The following is an 18538-nucleotide window of genomic DNA, read 5'->3' as shown; positions in this document are numbered from 1 at the left end:
GTTATCTGTTGTATGGATAGCGTAGAACACTGCCCGCAATTCCAATAGGTTTATCGGCAGACTCACTCCCTGTGCTGTCCAGCGGTCTTGGAAGTGATGTTCCTGCATCACAGCCTCCCATCCTCTCAGACTTGCGTCTCTGGTGAGAAGAGTCCAATCCCACACTCCGAATCTCTTACCCTCCAGTAGGTGTATCGACTCCCACCACCAGAGAAGAGATATCTGAGTACTGGGACTTAACCTTACCCGTTGGTGAAGGAAAAGATGGGATCTTGTCCACAGAGTGGAGGACTGGCTGAAAAGTCCTGGAGTGAAAGTGTCCGTGAGAGATGGCCCTGAATGCTGCAACCATTCTCCCCAGGAGGCGATTGCAAATGTACACCGATACCAGACTGTCTAAAAAATCATCCTCACCATCTCCTGAATGGACGTAGCTTTTTCCTGAGGGAGGAACACTCTGACATAAGATGTCTTGATCATTCTCAGAAAACTGTAGCCTCTGCGTCGGTTGCAGATGAGACTTGGGAAAATTCAGGAATGAGAAGGCTATGAGTTGCTGTAATATTCTGCAGTAATTGGACCCTGGAATGGACCTTTAGCAAGAGATTGTCCTATAATAGTGATCCAGTTTCCGAAGGATACTCCACATCACAGCCATGACCTTTGTGAATACCCTGGGGGCTGATAAGCCAAAGGGTAATGCCTGGAACTGGAAATCTGAGTATCGAATGTCAAACATCAGAAAATCCTGGCATGGCGGCCAGATAGGGATGTCAGGGTAGGCATCCTTGATATCTAGGAGTTACCATGAAATCGCCTTCCGCTTCGGCTGCAATCACTGATCGAAGGGACTTCCTCTTGAACCCTAAAAATCTCAGGTAGGTTTAGAGATCTCTCAATTTCAGAAAGTGACCAAGCCGACTGGCTTCGGAACCACGAAGAAACTGGAGTAAAAACCCTTTCCAGTCTAATTCTTGAAACGTGGACCACCACCCTCATGAATAGAAGCTGGTCAATAGCTTCTTGAAATACGACACTCCTGTCGTTGTAGTAAACCCGTGGTGAAAAACAGAGGTGGAGGTCATACCTCTTTGACGTCCTAAAGAGCCGCTCCCACTCTGGGGACCCCCAGGTGAGAAGGAATCAGTCATGCACTAGGCTTGGTAGTGGACAAAACCTCACGATGAGCTGTTTTTGCGTCTCCGCCACGTCCTCTAGAAACACAGGAAGACGATGGTCCATCTAGTGGGAGGAGCCTCAGACAGAAGAGAAGTGGATTTACCCCCAGTATCCTGAGAAATCCATTTATCTATATCCACTACAAACAATACACTCTCCCTGCATGAAAGACCATCCCCAGCTTACTACAATTTGGCATCCGCCTGCCGTTGCTTAACCACAGCGCCTTCTAAGGCGATAAATTAAATGTCTTCGGACGCGTCTCCAAGGAAAGAGACAGCTTCATCTTACACTGCAAACGGAAAAAGCTCCAACCGGCAGCTTATCTCAAGTCAGCCAAAGCCTTGCCCAAAGCTCAATTGCTTTGTTAGTTCAGCAGAATACCATCGCAGGACGCAGTATCACCCCTGCTGCTGTATAAAAGGACCTGAGAGTATTCTTTAATCTCCTGTCCAATATGTCTTTCAAAGACGTGGTCTCTTTTGCTATCTGCAGGAAAGGAATAAAAATATAATAACCACCATAACATTGAAAATTATCCGGATGTCCCCAAGTTGACATCAGAAGAGAATCCAGCTACTCTGAAACAGGGAACGTAAAAACTTGTCTTTGTTTCCTTAGAAAGAAAGGCTGTAAAACAGGACACGTGTCCTATAATTGTGGAGTGGATAGAGCAAGCTCTTCGTCCATCTCCCTGTTCTAAAAATCCATTTAATATATGGCCCCCAGATAGGGGGCATATCAGATATTAAACTGATAAGAACAGATATGCATTTGCAATAATTAGCAGATTACAGAAAATAAAGGCTCTATCCCATCTGACACTGCTTAGTGGTACGGGAAAGAGCAATTAGCGTTCCCGCTAGGCTGTTTTTAGCGGGGCGCGGCGCCCTACCGTCCTTCTGGAGGGCAAAAAGCGCCCTGCCCTCACAGCCTGCGGGTGCCGTCTTCACCCGTGGGTCGCAGTGTCCCGCGGGTGGGGAAATGTGCGGTGACCCGGTCAACGCGAGAGAAGACACGCCGGGGCCGTAGGAGAACACACAAACTCCCACAGCCAGGGCCGTAGCGGGTACCCAACCCGCGACCCCAGCGCTGCAAGGCAGCAACGCCAACCACACCACTTTTGTCACACAATAGAGTTAGAGGACTACCCCTGTGTACAATTTTCTGCATTATTGCATGAATTAACGTTTGAGACACCTTAGAGCCTCATGATACATACAGACCCCACACAAACAGGAAAGTGTAGTGAAAAAGGTCAAAGAAGAAAACTGGGAAACAGAGAGGCAGGAGAGAGCCACCCTTGCCCTAATATCGCTCCTAGCGGTGCCAGAAAACGCTAGGCATAGAAGGAAGTAACCACTGATACTAAAGTAGTAACAACTGTCTTAATGTTCTCCTGACCAGCCTAAACCGCACTGTTTACTAACAGTTAAGGTTAGGCTACCAGTTTCTTTGCAGCAGAATGTTTCTCATCACAGTAGACACGGTCCCTTCCGTGTAATGGCCGCCAGCATACTTCCAGAGAAGCGCTGGGGCCGTTGAAAGGAAGGAGCAGGACTCCTGAGTTAAGCTCCGCCCCCCTGCTATGGCACGTATTAACTATAAGCGCACTTTTTGAGACTTGTAGTTTTGACATAGCTGTGTGCTCAACATGTTGAGCCACAGCTGAGGCATTCTGAAAATGAGTCTCTTGGCTGCCCCACTCATCGGAGCAACCTCTGCTGCATTCAACGCCTATTAGAAGTTAACCTGGCTTCCCCGCTATTCGAGGACCCAGGAAATATGGAGCTGCCGGCGGCGGTATGACTGATGGTGGCCGCTATGCGCGCTGCAAGCAGCGGTATCTGGAACCCCCTATAATGGAGACGGCATGTCAGCAGTCGGGGACCCCAAGCAAAGTGTGCGCACTTGCGAGCGGGTCCTAGGGCAGCTCCATCGTTGCAGACAGGCAGTGCAGCTGCTGCCTGTGTGTCCTCATTGAAAATCTTCAGCGCCGTAGCGCTCTTACCATTTTAAGAAACCTGAGGAGTGTGTGTATACACATCCAGCTCCCCTCGGGCACACAAGACGACTGAGGCTTGGAGGGGTATAGAGGGGAAGGAGAGTCTCACTTCTTAGAATTTAAAGTACCAAGCTCCCTCTCAGCACAGTCCATACCACACTGCCTTTGCCTCGTGTCCCCTAGTGGATGAAGGAGAAATGCAGTAAATGTGATTACAATCTTGTCGTCAAGGTCTGGGCCAAACAAGATCTCTCTGTTGTAGGGCAATACTTGTAAGCCCTCCTTAGAATCCACATCGGCCTTCCATGAGCGTAGCCACAGGGTACGGCGGGGAGACACCACCGTGGCTGAGACTCTAGGAGGTCTAGAGACTGGCATCCAATGTCATGTCGCTTCTCCAATATAGGAAGCTTCATCTCGTATGTGAGCGATGAAAGACATCTAATCCCTAGATTCGTCTAAGGAGGTGGGGGCAAGAAAAATAAAAAAGCCTTCAAGTGCGTCAGCCCAGCTCTCTATAGCTTTAGCCACACATGCAATAGCCATGGTCAGACGACAAACAGCCCCTGAAATAGAGTACATCGATTTAAGGCACGTTTCAAACTTTTTATCCGTAGGGTTACTGTAGGATACTGTAGGGGGATAGGCAATGTAGCACTCTTAATCACATAACATGGGAATCCACCGCAGGGGGAAGTCTCCCATTTTAAACAATGAGCCGCAGGAAATGGATAACAGGGAGTCAGACGATTTTGTGCCTGAAGCCTCTTGCCAGGCTGCTGCCATGTGTTCAGCTAGTTGATCCGATAGAGGGAATTCTGCTAAAGCCACTTTGTTGTTTAAACAGTGGGTGCTTTGATTTAGGGGCTGGGTCGTCATCTTCTATTAGTAAGATGGATCCAACAACTCGCACAAAAGCAGGAATATTAGTTTCTGACTCTCTTACTCTCCAGAAAGGGAGTCTGTTAGAGAGATCAGCATCTTTCTGCCTCCTCAGAATCTGAGAGCTGCGTGGACTGAGGATAACAGGATGCTTAGGAGGCTTACTGGGTAGGGGCTTCTCACCCTGCAACATAGTTTGAAAGGCTTTAGAGGTAGCCACCAGACTCTGTACTGAGCTAGAGAGCAAGTCTACCCATGGAGGGGGCACAGGAGGTACCTGTATAGCCTGAAACTGTTGTGGCAACCCCAGAGGGGGAATTACAGCCTGTTGTGCTAACCCCAGAGGGAGAATTCCAGCCGGGACTGCTAGGCGGTCCACAATAGTAGCCAGCACCTGAGAAAAGGAAGCCCAGGGAGCTCTTGGACAGGAGCTGGGGGGGGTCTGACTGAGCTGGTGGAGTATAACGGCTAGCACAAAACCCATCTTGTAACAAATCCTCCTCACTTAAGCCTGCAGCACATAGTTTGCATGATAGAAGTATGGGTGCAGATGCTTGCTTGCTACTCTTGCCCTTGCTAGACATAGTTGCAGAGTAGTATAGCACACAATATGGCACTGGGTATTATGAAACCACTAGGTATGTAGAATACAAGTAGGAATGCAATATAATGATCCTGTCTCATGCTTGAGCAAGCTGCAGGAGCGCACAGCCCAAATATGGCAAACTGAAGTAACCAACTGTATGTGACAACCCTCACAAATACAAGAGATATGAGGCACAGGGAAACCCTGAATACACCTGTATGTTAGGGCAAAGTAAAAGAAAAAAAGCGAAAGGTATATGCTGACAGTTATAGAGAAATATACACAGGCAGCGCTAGAATAAGTCACATACAATGCAGAGATACAATATAACTACAGAATGGCATTACAATCACCTACACAGATTCTAGTAGGTTATAGTGCTACATAACCTGAATCCAGGGTGAGGTAAGTAGGGGGACTGTACCCAGCGTTTCCCTGAGAGCTGTGGCTGAGCCTGGAAAAAATGGCATCCGGAGACCTCTGAGGGGGCGTGGTTGGAGGAGAGCAGCTGAGGGAAGAGAGACCTCAGAGGAATGGCGCCCTGAGTTGAGGGGCCACTTTAATGGGGAAAGCAGACCTCCCCATGCTGATTATTAACCACCGGGACGCTGGATTCCCGATCCATATGTGCCCTGGTGGTCTAGTGGATCACTGTGGACAAAGCCTGTGTTCCTCTCAGCACCTCTGGTCTGTCCCGAGACCGTAGACAAGACTGTCAATCCGTGGGTCACCATGAGCGGTGATCCGCCTTACCTATCCACTTGTGTCCGGGATGCAGTCTGGGTCAATCCGCGGGGAAGGCTAGCAAGGTCCCCGGGATGCCCGCCGAAATCCCCAGCCGCAGCTGGTGTTGCATGCATAATGGTGACCCGACTCCGGCCGGGCACCGATGAAACAGAGCTGCCTCTGGCTCGGGTGCGGGGTATAGGGGGATGGACCGAGGCATCCTGGGAGCTGAAAGCTATAACTGCATGGTGCCTGGTCCTCATTGCCCACCTACACCCCAAGATCTCCCTGTGGATCCTGAAGAAACAGAAAAGTTAAATCATAAAATAAAAGCTTGGGCTGCTTAATGCAACCCAGTTATAATTGTGATCCAGCTCCTGTTGAACACCAACGAAACTGAAGTGCCCTCAGGCTGTGGGCGAAGTATAGGGGGAAGGAACGGAGCATCCTGGGACTGAAAAGCTTTGCTGTTGGGGTGTCCGCTCCTCCAGGTCCCTCCTACACCCCAATGTCTCCCTGTGGACCCTGAAGAAGAAATACTGTTAACATAGTGAGACTAAATTATAGCTCTCCAAATTTTCCATTGGTTACATAATCACCCCTTTGCTGAACTCACTCGGGAAGCAGATAATGGTGCTCTACCTGACCTAGTCATGTCCTGGCAAAACACCTTCAAATTTGCAGCAGTTAACATTTGGTATAGCACCCTTGGCTGTTATACGACAGTTGTGTGCTCATGGTAAGCAGACCTGTTTTGCAATCAATAGGAGCAGAATGCAGCTTAACCAGAATAGTGAGCTAACAGTTACGAGACAATTATCCCTACTTCATGCACTCTCTCTAAATGAAGACTAAATCAAGAAGTAGAACAAGATGCATTTAAGGTCTTTTAAAAAGTGTACTGTATATAAAAAGCAATATTCAACCACCTGGAAGTATTTACACAAACGCTGCACTTACCTGTAAGTGATGACCTTCTTTTTCTTTTGGAGAAAAGAAGCGCCCGCCATCACCTCTCTTTCTGGCCATAGCATGACGGTGTCGTGACTCATGCAGATATTTCTACGACAACACACACAGGAAAAAAAAAACCTAAGTGCTATATATACACACACACACAAAGGCAGGACAAATAAAATCATCTTTTTTTTCTGAGAAGTATTTCTTTTAATGTGTCCACATACATACTCTGTGTTACAAGTTGGGTTACACAATGCATGAGCGTTGTGCGTCTCGGTATCGCCGAGCGTCTTTGAGAGCGACTTTCTCCCTTAAAATGCGTTTTATTCGTAAAACCATGCAAACGCACAAGCAGCTTCTGCTGATTAATTTAGCGTTCCCGCTAGGCTGTTTTAGTGGGGCGCGGCGTCCTGCCCTCTTTCTTGAAGGCAAAAAGCGCCCTGCCCTCCAGAAGGAGGGCAAAAAGCGCCCTGCCCTAACAGCCTGCGGGAACTGTCTTCACCCGTGGGTCGCAGTGTCCCACGGGTGAAGAAATGTGCGGTGACCCGGTCACCACCGGAGAATAGCCTTATAGACACGCCCCCTTTTCGATGACCACGCCCCCTTCTCGGACGTGCCCTCTCTAGCTCCGGCGCCCTGCCTCGCGCCGGAGCTAGAGTGAACACTATAAATTGATATGTGGCATGCCTATATTCTGTGTGTGACTGTGGTTATATCTGCATGCAAAATGCTATGTTACAGTGTCAGCGGCTGTGACACTTACGTAGCATTTAGCATGCAGATACAGCCACACACAGAATATAGGCATGCCGCATCTCTTTTTTATTCAGATGCTGCTTGTGCATCATATTCGCATCGTTTGCGCTACGGCATGGTGCAACTAGAAGGGCTGTTTAACGCACAAGGAGGCTAGATGTATGTGGACACATCTATCCTTTAAAAATCTGTAAATACATAAACCTTTCTATAAATTAGCCACGACAAAATGTGCAACTAACTTTTTAGGAAAAATGTTCAGTAAAACATGCACTATGAACTGAATGATCAATGTATGTTATGCAGTCACTTCAATTAGTTGGGTCCTGTGAGATGTTCTCACAGCAAATTTGTACTGCAAATTACATTTGCAATCTAATTCCAAACTTGCAGTAGTTTTCCAGGGGAAATGAGTGTTCTTTGGGCTCGATTCAATTGCCCGCGATGTAAATAGCGCCAGGAGATAGCTCCTGGAGCTATTCTATTCTGCGCTGTGTTTAGTCGGAGAACACCCATTCTCGCGACTAAACACCCTGCATTCCCCAACCTAACTTCCCGGCGCGATGCTGTTTTTCAGGTGCGAAGAGCAGAAAACAGCCTCGTGCCTGGACTTTTGTCGGATTTCCGCTCGCATCCCCGTGGGGATGCAAGAAGAAATCCTTAGTCGGGCTTAGCAGCGCTGTGTATTGAATAGCTCCAGGAGCTGATTCCCAGTGCTATTCACTTCGCGCAGAATAGAATCGGGCCCTTTGTGTGCACCCTCTGAGCAGGTGAATGGGTAAGGAAGTATTTTAAGGTAAAAATGTCTGGACAGTTCAGAACCTCTGGTAAACCACTCCTAATGATTAATCCTGCGCTTGGAGGGGTTCAAATAGAATAATTTGGCCAATAAAAACTTGTCAGTATTCAGCTCAATAATCGGTTGAATGATTTGGAACAGGTATATGGAGGTGTTGTATTGATTGGAGAGTGTTTTTTTTTTTTTTTTTTTTTAACTTGCAGATTAGAGAAAAGTGTGTTTATTCTAACTTTACAAACTTGTATAAAACACTGTAAAAAATTTGCTATACAGACATCTTTCTGTGCCCCCAAAATGCTGGAAAGACTTTAATTTGTTGAAAAACACTTGCTCCCTATTTTTCAACCATTATTAATGATAATTAATAAAAAGTGAAAAATCAGCCATTTGACACCTTTTAAAAACCTCCTTCTGTCATTATGGCCACAAACAGGTTTTATATGGTCCTACTATCTCAGTTATCACTTATTGGGGGTCCAGGAAGGTTTCCCCACTTTATTAAATGCACTTCTCCCAGGTCCCATTTTGTAGAAAAGTCACAAAGCCTGCCATTTTTAACTGGATCTCGCATTTCCCAGGTACGCGCATTTCTGCGATGTATGCAATTTTAAGTTAGTATCCAAGTAAATAGTTATACAACCCAGTGGATGAGCTGCCAAACCATCATAGAGTTGAAACACTTATCTTGTACCAAAAAAAAAAAAAGCATAGCAAAATAGTCACCACATTCCAGTCAGACATTAAGAAGTGGCTCGCACATTATCTATGTCTGTACTTACATTATGATCGCCTGTCATGCTTTACACACTTAAGAGATTTTATACATAGGGAGATCTATAGCCATCTGTACCCACATCTCCAGCGTCACATACAAATAGTCACTGTCACTTACTCTCCGCTCTTTGGGAATTTTGCCCTCTGCTTCCAATTTTGCCCGTGCCTGTCTCCTCTTTAAAATCCGGTGATACTGCTTGGCGTTTACATACAGTGGCTCCTCTTCCAGCATTTCAGCTCCAGGTAACGGAATTCTTTGCAGAGCAGGAACAGAGCCTGCACCAGGAACCATCTAAGAAAAAGGATGAAATCTTTAATAAGCTGTTTCAAAACACCAGTGCTAAAGGAAAATTGTCACAAAGTCTCATACATACCATCACCATGCCTCCCGAGTTCATAACATTTCCTGTTACAGGTAGCGTTACCGTCACGGTTCCCTGGCTACTATTTGTTGTATTGGTGTTTCCTCCAGCTTGCACAATCTGTGCCCCTGCCAAGCTGGCAGCAGGTATGGTTATCATTCCTGTAACAGGGACTGTCACTTTAGGAAATAACAAACAGAAAACAGAGGGACAAAGAAAGGGAGGGCACACAATTAATTCCAAGGGAACCGCTAGTGCTCACCATGGACACATAGAATACACAAATCCCACTTTGCAAATAATAAGAAGATGTTATCACTAAAGCATAATTTGGAAAGAATGATCGATAAGTCACAGGCCATTCAACTGGTAAAGCAAAAATTGTTATAATGGAAGTAATCTGATGAAAAGTATTGGAATAATGTGAACCTACCTTGCTGCAAAATAGTTCCATCTGCATTCACTGGCTGGTAAACAATAGTTTGTCCTTCAGCTGTCTGTGCTACCTGCTGACCCTGAACCGTTATCTGCTGTTGGCTCTAAAGGGGAAGGGGGGGGTTTGGCGAGAGAGAGAGGAAAATGATTCAAAAAAAATTAAAGCAACAAGCAATAGACCGTGGTTGAATATTTCTGAGCCAAGTGTCTCTACATGCTCCATACCTGATTCTATATGCATGCTCCATACCTGATTCTGCCCTGCAGTAACTGCTGTCTGTGGTTGCTGAATGATTATTTGCTGAGGCTGTCCCTGTTGTGCTTGCACCTGTACAGTTTGTCCTCCTTGGATCTGGATTTGCCCTGGCTGCACCAGCTGTATCTGTTAAATAAACATTTATATTATATATGCACTATAAACTAACATTCCCTCAAGCATGTCATGATTCCAAGTCAAAAGTTTAAGATGAAAGAAAGAAAAACAAACATGACAACTATTTGATCTATGATTCATTATAGGATTGTCTCCTCTCACAAGCACTGAATTCTTACCTGCTGAAGTCCTTGAGATCCAGACACAGGCACTTGCATAAGAGTTTGACCTTGCCCACCCATTGCCTGCACCATGATTGGCTGACCAGTGGAAGTAATTAGCTGTCCCCCACTGACTTGCACCATGAGCGGCTGACCCTGTACCTGAGCAGAGGAAATAGGTAGTTGTTAAGCAGGAGATAAAACAGCATGCACAATCTTGTATTCTACTACTTTGGAGAAATAAACTGTACTGTAGTTTAAAATGATATACTCTACAACAGGGGCTCTCAACTCCAGTCCTGAAATACCACTTAGAACCATTTTACACCAAAGTCCCGGGTCAGACCCGGGATTTGGAACACGTTTCCAACGCGGATCAGACCAGTTTTACACCGCGGCACCGTTCACTCTGGAGCCGGGTGTGCAGTGACCCGGCCCTTTCGGCGTTGCAGCACGGCTGAAGCCGGTCACATTGGAGCTGGGTCTGCTGTGACCCAGCTTTTCCTGCGTTGCACTGCAGTGGACGCTTGGAGATGATGTCATCTCTAAGCACCATTGAAGCGTGGCAAAAGGGGCAGCACGCGGCACGATCCGGGTCACCGTGACCCGGATCAAATATTTACACTGCAGGGTGACACAGGAACGCCCAACCATGCAAGCTACCAGAGTTGGATCCCCAGGTCCCTGGACCCATTTACACTAACAAAAATCCCCGGTTGATGCGCATTCAATTGCATCAACCCAGTATAGAACGGATATAACTGGCCATGTTTTGTGGATGTCATTAATAATGTACAGGCGAGTTAATCTATATTGCTCGGTCAGTAAGTATCCCACCTGCTTCTAGACAGAAATCTTTAAAACATTATCTGTTGAGAACACGTGAGGGTTGAGGCTTAGAACCACTGCTCAACAAGAATAGGTTTACAGCCTAATAGTCCCTCATCATTACTGCACAAGCTATGTTCTCCATTGTTAACTACTCACAAACTGTCCGCAATTTAAAGAAGCACAGCGGTCTTCTTCTCATTTCTCCTTATCGAATTAAAACAAAAAGGTAGAAAATGGCACCAGAGTTGTTCTGAGATAATAGGCAATGTTTGCCCCAGCTATGAATGACAAACTGAGATTCAAGATTAGAGTTCCAGGAACCAGATGACACTGTACCTTGAACTGCTCAGGATTCTGCCAATCCTACCAATTCAAAGTTCTATGACATATGCAGCTTCCTTGTTTAAATAGAAAATCTAGTGAGATCCTTGCAGTGACACCACAAGGTCTTCCACCAGCAGAGGGTAGTCCCAATGCAGTGCAGGAGAAACCTGTATCAGGTATCTCAAGTCTCCTACAGCTATGTAACAGAACCTGTTCTATTAGGTCCAGTTTACACTGAACCTTTTACCACTGGAAATATGAGAGACTCATACAAAGCAGAGTATTATCAAGTTAAAAATACAAACAAAGTGGGGTGGTAGAAAAATAAAAGATATGACAAACATGCTTTCATTTACGGCTTTATCACTCCTTCAACTCAAACCATATTGAGAGTATAATGCATTGATTGAAAAGGAAGATATTTTGATATCGTGCTGAATGTGTCATGTACATATTTCATGCAAGAGACAAACATTACAATGCATTCATATAATAGAACTGAGCCATGCTTGTATCACATGACTGCAGAAGCAATGACAAACTGCATTAAATGCTGCATTTATAACACATGCATCCACCAGACACAACTACCTGGAGGGTCTGTACTTGCTGCCCAGAGGCTGCTCCCACCTGAGCCTCGGTCTGTAACTGGACAGCAGTGACCGCACCCGGCTAAGAAAAAGGAAAGGGACAAGGAGAGATAGCCTGACCATGAGAGGAGGTTATGTACTATAGGATAAAAAGATTTCAAACACCTAAGTTTCTTCTTTGAGATTAATAGGAAAAAAAAAATGTGAGGGCACCAGAAACGACTAAGGCATCAGGTTCATCACTAAAGCAAGTTAAATAGCATTAATATGCTAAAAAAAAAAAAAAAAAAAGCTGTACGGCACTACCAACCACATAACAATCCTTCTACCCTTCATAACCCACATATAAGCACAGAATCTCACCTGCTGCTGCTGGATCTGCCCAGCTTGCACCACAATTTGCTCTGGAGAGCCATTGCTGCTTGTTGTGTATTGTTCCATCTGCAGCTGTGCTAGCTTTGGGTACCTGTAAAAAGACAATGTAGATATCCAAACAATATTTCACAGATTAAAAGGCCTATGTATCAAGCAATTTTTTATTTTTTTTAACATAAAATTATGCAGAAGATCCGTCTCCTGCGAGAATGCCTCCGGAGGAATACACCGGATTACGCCACCATAGGATGGTGTAACCCAATGGGACCAAACTCTGAAGAGCTACGCTTTTTGGTATTTGGTACATAGGGGTCAGTTTGTAGTCCCCATTGATAATAATGGGGACTACGATCTCCAGTGCTAATTAGCACTTTGCCAGAGATTTCTGTTAAATCTCCTGCATTGTGCCATTAGTATAGGGAAGGGTAATAAGCCAAACCCCCAGATGTAATAACATTATGTGGAAACTGCAGTTTCTACATAATTATACATAAAAAAACACAGCTTGATGCAAAGGTAGGCCTCTACATTCGATACACCAAGAACCAGAGCAAAATAAAGCCATTCAAAAACATGAGTGGAGAAGACTGAAGGGCAACAAGTATCGGGGCTATGCTGCCAAACCCCACTAATATGGGCCTTGTTTAACATATACAACAGGGGCCGAGGTTTATTCCCAGTCTTCAGGCAGTTAATAGCGTATTAACTGCCTGAAGACTAGGAATAAACCAAAATGTTGCAGGAATTTGAGGAGCGATTGTCCTTTATCAAGCGCTAATGAAAAGTCCAGTGAGTGCCGCTACTTCATGATATATGCCTACTATCTGAGTGTGCACCGTAGCGTTTAGGACGGTGTGGAGAGTGCCGGCTGCTGGAAAATAAATATATATGCCATTTTGGGGTTACTCACTTGGCACATTTTGTTGGGTTCCTACTGATGTGAATAACAGAAGTGTAAGGGTTTGTTTGCAGCTGAAACCCAAAAGGAGAACTATATGGATGAAAGAATTATTCTATTGATCTACGTTCTCTGATAGCGCTAAAGTCTCCGATAACACTAATCGAGAGTATCCTCAGATCTGGAGGGTTTTCTTCCACTGTAAGAAGTTACATGGAGATATTGCTGTAAAGAAGAAATGAAGTCTTGTGGGATACCCGAGTATATCACTAATTTAGGACTTTTTGTAAGGAGTTTTTTATTATTATAATTAAAGTCAATTATCTAAGATCAAAATAGGAGGTCTTATATTGTCAGTAGCGCCCTTTCTTGTGTGTGTATATATTTATGTCCTGGATCCTTATAAATAATAACGAGGCCGCACTCCAAATCATGAGGATAAAAAATTTTGTAATTAAATGATAGTGACGCAGTATGAACATCATCGTTCCAAAGTCCTCAGAATTGTTCTGAGGGATGTATCACTGGTAGTGTAACAAACAAATACACACATTTTTTATATTATATATATATATATATATATATATACACATACACACACACACATATGTGTGTGTGTATCAGGAGCGGTTCAATAAGTCAGATTAACAGGCAGGTAACGCAGTTTTGGAGCCCTTTATTGCTCCATTTTCAAGTGGTGGTTGAGGTCAGAGGTGTGCGCCTCCATCCCCGGACACTGGACTGATGGACTCCGCGTGGTGTGGGTATAAAGTAAGTTTTATTTGTAGGTTATTGACCTTGAAAACGGAGCAATAAAGGGCTCCGAAACTTTGGTGCATTACCCGCCTGTTCGCCTGACTTATTGACCTGAGTGCCACCGCTCCTGATCCGCATTTTTGTACTTCCAGCTGGCAGTCCTAACGGAGGCCACACGGTAACATTATTTACTGTTTATTGCAGTGCCACCCAACTTGGACTGTGTATATGTATCATTTTTTTTATTTTTTTTCAAAAGACCGCCACTCTGCTTACAAGAATGACTCTGTGCTCCAAGTGCCTTGAGAAATGAACCCACAATGTAGATGTAGTACAGATCTGCAGCACTAGATGACTTGAAGCAATTTTAATGGACCATTTCACATAGACAGCCAACGTTTCGGGGCGCAAATGCCTCTTTGTACTCACCTAGACAAACATTAAAACTGCTTCAAGGGCTGCTGTTCTGCAAAATATATATCTAATTTGTCTGTTTAATCCCCATTTGAACCATTTGTTAGGAGACACAGCATATTGGTACAAGCATGGACCGCTGTACTGCGCACAGTAAACACTTACGCCCGTGCTGCAAACAGTGGGCGCCCCCATAGCCGCGGGCAGCAGCACCTCTCCCATTAACGAAAGCTCCGTAAGTCGCTGACTACTGCATCTGCTTCCAGACACAACCCCCATCGCCGCTGCCAGTGTATGCCGGGTTACAAGAAGCAGTACCGGGCTGCTTGCGTTATATCAGAGCCGGCTCTACGTCCCCGCTATTGGATTATCAGACTCCTTCCCGTGTGCTATCGCCTCCGTCCTCCCGGATTGGCTATTCATGTTACTGCCTGGTACATGGGTGTTATTGGCTGTGCGGCTGAGGTCATGTTTCTCCCTCCCCGTGGTGTTATTGGCTCTCTCCTCCGGTCCTACTCACCACCTCTCCCGGTCTCGGTTCTTCTCTCCGCTCTGATTGGTTCCAGAACCGGAGCACGGAGCCCAATCAGCGCTTTGGACAAGCAAAATGGCGGAAGGACAAAGGCGCCGAAAGGCTACACTAACTGCGCATGTGCAACAAGCCACGCCCACGCCATTGCGCATACGTAGTGAGAAAACCTTAAAGCCCGCCTCGTCCGCTGACACTCTGCGCATGCGTGCTAGTGACTTTATGCTGTGGAATGTTCTAGCAGTTGGCTTCTTACGGCCTCTCAACAGGTGTGGGCGTGGCTAGAAAGCGCCATATTAGAAGTTTTGGGAGGCGAAATATCAGGAGAAGAAAAACAGACTTTCGTCATTTGGTGCCCAGGGGGGCCATCTAGTACAGTACACCGTGTATTCGCGAATACTGCTGTGTCGGTGCTTTGCAATGCTGTGAGGTGATTTGTCACACAGTCACAGCATAACAATGTGATAGTCAGTACACATACATAACAGTGCACCGAATTAGACAACGCCATTGCATTTGGTCAGTATAGCCATGGTCTGACCGAGAGTTTGTTTGTTTCGCTGCCTGCCTTCAGTGCACAGCGCTGCGGCTGCTCGGTGTGTTCCCTTACACCCGCCTTCTGTCAATGTCACGTAGTACATGTGCTGTTACAGCGAGCAGCAGTGCTGGTGGTTCCCACATGAGCCGGCCGAGATGCCCGCAGTCCGGACATTTTCTTTTTACATTTTGCTGCTCTTTTCATTTGCAATCAGATTCCAGTTACCACACAACACTATATTGAATGCAAAATAAGAAAAAGGACAAGCTGCTGCTGAAAAAATAAAAAAATATTGCTTGTAACTTATTAAAAATAATTTGTTGCCATTATCAAATTACACTGCTGCTTGAACAACACTTTTTGCAGTTACTGTCAATTTGGCCCTTTTCATTAATACAAAACAGCTGTCTGCCTCGGGCCCATTTATCAAGCTTTTTATTTCCATAAAATAACATACAGTAGAAACTGCAGTTTCTGCATCATTTTTTGCTCTATGTCTATGTAGTCAGCACAATGCAGGAGATTTCACAGAAATCCGCAGAAGAGTAATAGGTGCTGCAGATCACAGTCACCATATCAATGGGGACTACGATCTGACCCCTATGTACCAAACTCCAGAAAGCTTCAACCTCGTTAGTTTACACCATCTTCAGGGTGTTGGTATCCTAACCCTGTTGGGATGCCGGCATCGGGATTCTGACCGCCGGCATCCCATACCCAACCCGTTCATCGCGTCGTCCCATGTATTGTGTGCTCCCAACAGATAGGATGATGCAATGAACGATGCCATGTTGCTAAATGCAGCATGGAACTACACATCACCAGTCGTCCAGTGCATCATGTCTATGGATAGCGTAATGTATAGTGTGTACCCATCCTTTAGCCTATGGAGGCTTAAAAGGTGTACTCTCCCGCAGCAGAAACTTTCACACAAAGATTTCTACAAAATGCCAGAGATATATCGTGCAGTGAGAGCAGTTATCGCAACCGCTGCCCGTGCAAGTTTCCATAGTACATAGTGGGGATATATGCATTAAAAATGAAAATTTCTTCAAGGTCCATAGGCTTCACAGGGAGACCTTGGGGGTGTAGGTGGTGGATCAGGAATCCGGACACCACGCAGTTAAAGGTTTTCAGCTGCCAGGATGCACTGGTTCACTCTCCCTATACCCCGCCCCCGAGCCAAAGGCACCTCAGTTTTGTTGGTGCCCGGCCGGAGACGGTCACCATTATGTGGGGGTTGCTTAGGCAGCCCTAAAGCTTTTTATTTTGATTTCTTTCCTTTACTTTTTGTCTACTTAGAGCGTGCAGCAGCAGACTGTCCATAGGATGTCTGCGCTGCAGCTCCATTACCCCTCGAGCGCCGCAACGTCAATTCAGGCTGGGGATCTCGGCAGGCATCCGGGGTCCCTGCTAGCCGGCCCTGTGGAAGGAACCGGACTGCAGCCTGACGTTAAGGGTACAGGTAAGGCGGGTCCACCGCTTGCGGAGACCCACATTTTGGCAGCCATACCTCCGGTCTCAGGGGGACAGACCGGAGGTGCTGAGTGTGGATGCAGGCTCCAGCCACTGCGATCCACTAGACCACCAGGGATAAGTGGTGCAGGAACCAGCTTTCAGGGAGTTAAACAATCAGCAAGGGGAGGTTAGCTTCCCCATTAAAGCGGCACCTCAGCTCAGGGCGCCTTTCCTCTGAGGTCTCACTTCTCTGAGCTCCGACCACACCCCCTCTGAGGTCTCCGGCGGCCAGTTTCTTTCAGTATAAGTCAAGGTCCGGTCCCCCTACATACCTCTCCTTGGAGTTAGTGTATGTAGCGCTATAGCCTACCAGACACTGAGTCTGTGTAGTTGATTGTAGTGCCAATTTGCAGTTTTATTTCTGCATTCTATGTGACATGCTAGCGCTGCCTGTCTGTGTTTTTTCTACTGTCAGCATATATCTATACCCTTTCAATGATTCTGCCCTAATACAGGTGTAGTTAGGGTGGTTCCTATACCTCACATCTATAGAAATATTTGTGAGGTTTGTCACACGGTTGTGTGGTGCACTGTGCCATATTTAGGCTGTGGGCTCCTGCAGCTTACCCAAGCATCAGACAGGACCAGTGTATTGCCCTACTACTGGTATCCTATATACTCGTGGTTGCATTATACCCAGTGCCATATTGTGTGTTATATTACTGTACACATATGTCTGACAAGGGTAACAAGCACACTTCTGCACCCATTCTGATATCTTGCAGATTATGTGCTACAGGTTTAAATGAGGAGGATTTGGTTCGAGATGGATTATGTGTGAGGTGTTATAATCCACCAGGCACCTCAAACCCCCCAGCACTCGTACAGGAGCCCCCTTGGGCTGCCTTTTCTCAAGTTCTGGCATCCATTACGAGCCTCCATGTTGCAGGGTGAGAAACCCCTAAAGCCAGCTAATCGTACTGTGTTGTCAACAGTCCACACAGCTCTCAGAGTCTGAGATGTCATCTGATGACGGAGAGGTTGCTGATGTCTCTAACCCCGACTCCCCTCTGGAGGAGGTGGCGACTCGGACTAAAATTAATATTCCTGCTTTAGGTGCTAGCTGACAGATCAGTCTTAGTTATAGAAGATGACGAGCCAGCCCCTCAATCCAAGCACCCTCTGTTTAAACGAATAAAAGTGACTTCCGCAGAATTCCCTCTGTCAGATCAGCTAGTTGATCACATGGCTGCAGCCTGGCAATCGACTGGTAAAAGGTACAAACCTCAAAGGCGTTTGGCCTCATGTTAACCATTTCCTGAGGCTCATTGTACAGAATGGGAATCACCCCCGTTCGGTGGATTCCCATGTTACACGTTTAATTTAGAGTGCTACGTTACCTATGCCTTCCATTTCTTCCTTAAAGGGTCCTACAGATATTAAGGTGGAAACTTGCCTGAAATATATAGATTCTCTTGGAGCTGTTGCCCGCCCGTCCATGGCTATTTCATTGGTAGCGAAAGCTATAGAGAGTTGGGCCGATGCACTTGAGGACTATTTTCCCTCAGAGGCTCCTGGGGATCAGGTGTCGTTGGTTGGTCACATTCGAGATGCGGCTGCATATATTGGAGAGGCTGCTCTGGATGCCAGTCTACTAACCTCCAGAGTCTCGGCCGCGGCCTTGTCTGCTCGCCATACTCTGTTGTTGCGCTCTGGAGGGCGGATGCTGATTCTAAGAAAGGCCTGGGAGGCTTACCTTACAATGGGGAGATCCTGTTTGGCCCAGATCTAGACAAGATTGTTGACAACGTTGGCAGCATCGAAGTC

At 46.1% G+C, this 18538-nt stretch overlaps 1 protein-coding gene and 1 pseudogene across 6 annotated transcripts in view; both read right to left on the bottom strand.

Annotated features, from left to right (window-relative positions):
- Positions 1-14873, bottom strand: part of NFYA (nuclear transcription factor Y subunit alpha) — a 31525-nt gene extending 16652 nt beyond the window's left edge. Inside the window, exons 1-9 of one of the 6 annotated variants that reach the window (XM_088457290.1) lie at positions 14707-14873; positions 12107-12209; positions 11742-11825; positions 10017-10160; positions 9715-9846; positions 9463-9568; positions 9042-9208; positions 8786-8959; positions 6339-6440 (exon numbers count right to left, since the gene is read on the bottom strand). In XM_088457290.1, coding sequence (XP_088313416.1) covers positions 6339-6440; positions 8786-8959; positions 9042-9208; positions 9463-9568; positions 9715-9846; positions 10017-10160; positions 11742-11825; positions 12107-12209; positions 14707-14870 — 1176 coding nt within the window. In that variant the 5' untranslated portion in view covers positions 14871-14873. Of the gene's footprint in view, positions 1-6338; positions 6441-8785; positions 8960-9041; positions 9209-9462; positions 9569-9714; positions 9847-10016; positions 10161-11741; positions 11826-12106; positions 12210-14351; positions 14645-14706 lie in introns of those variants that run through there. The other 5 variants (XM_088457291.1, XM_088457292.1, XM_088457295.1 and 2 more) reach the window with 5 other exon arrangements.
- On the bottom strand, positions 1807-1980 carry LOC148477047 (U2 spliceosomal RNA; annotated as a pseudogene).
- Positions 14874-18538: the final 3665 nt, after the last annotated feature.

This window comes from Taudactylus pleione, unplaced genomic scaffold, assembly GCF_031769625.1.
Source record: "Taudactylus pleione unplaced genomic scaffold, aTauple2 ptg000755l, whole genome shotgun sequence".
Taxonomy (NCBI): Eukaryota; Metazoa; Chordata; class Amphibia; order Anura; family Myobatrachidae; genus Taudactylus; species Taudactylus pleione.
This window is presented reverse-complemented; position numbering and strand designations above follow the sequence as displayed.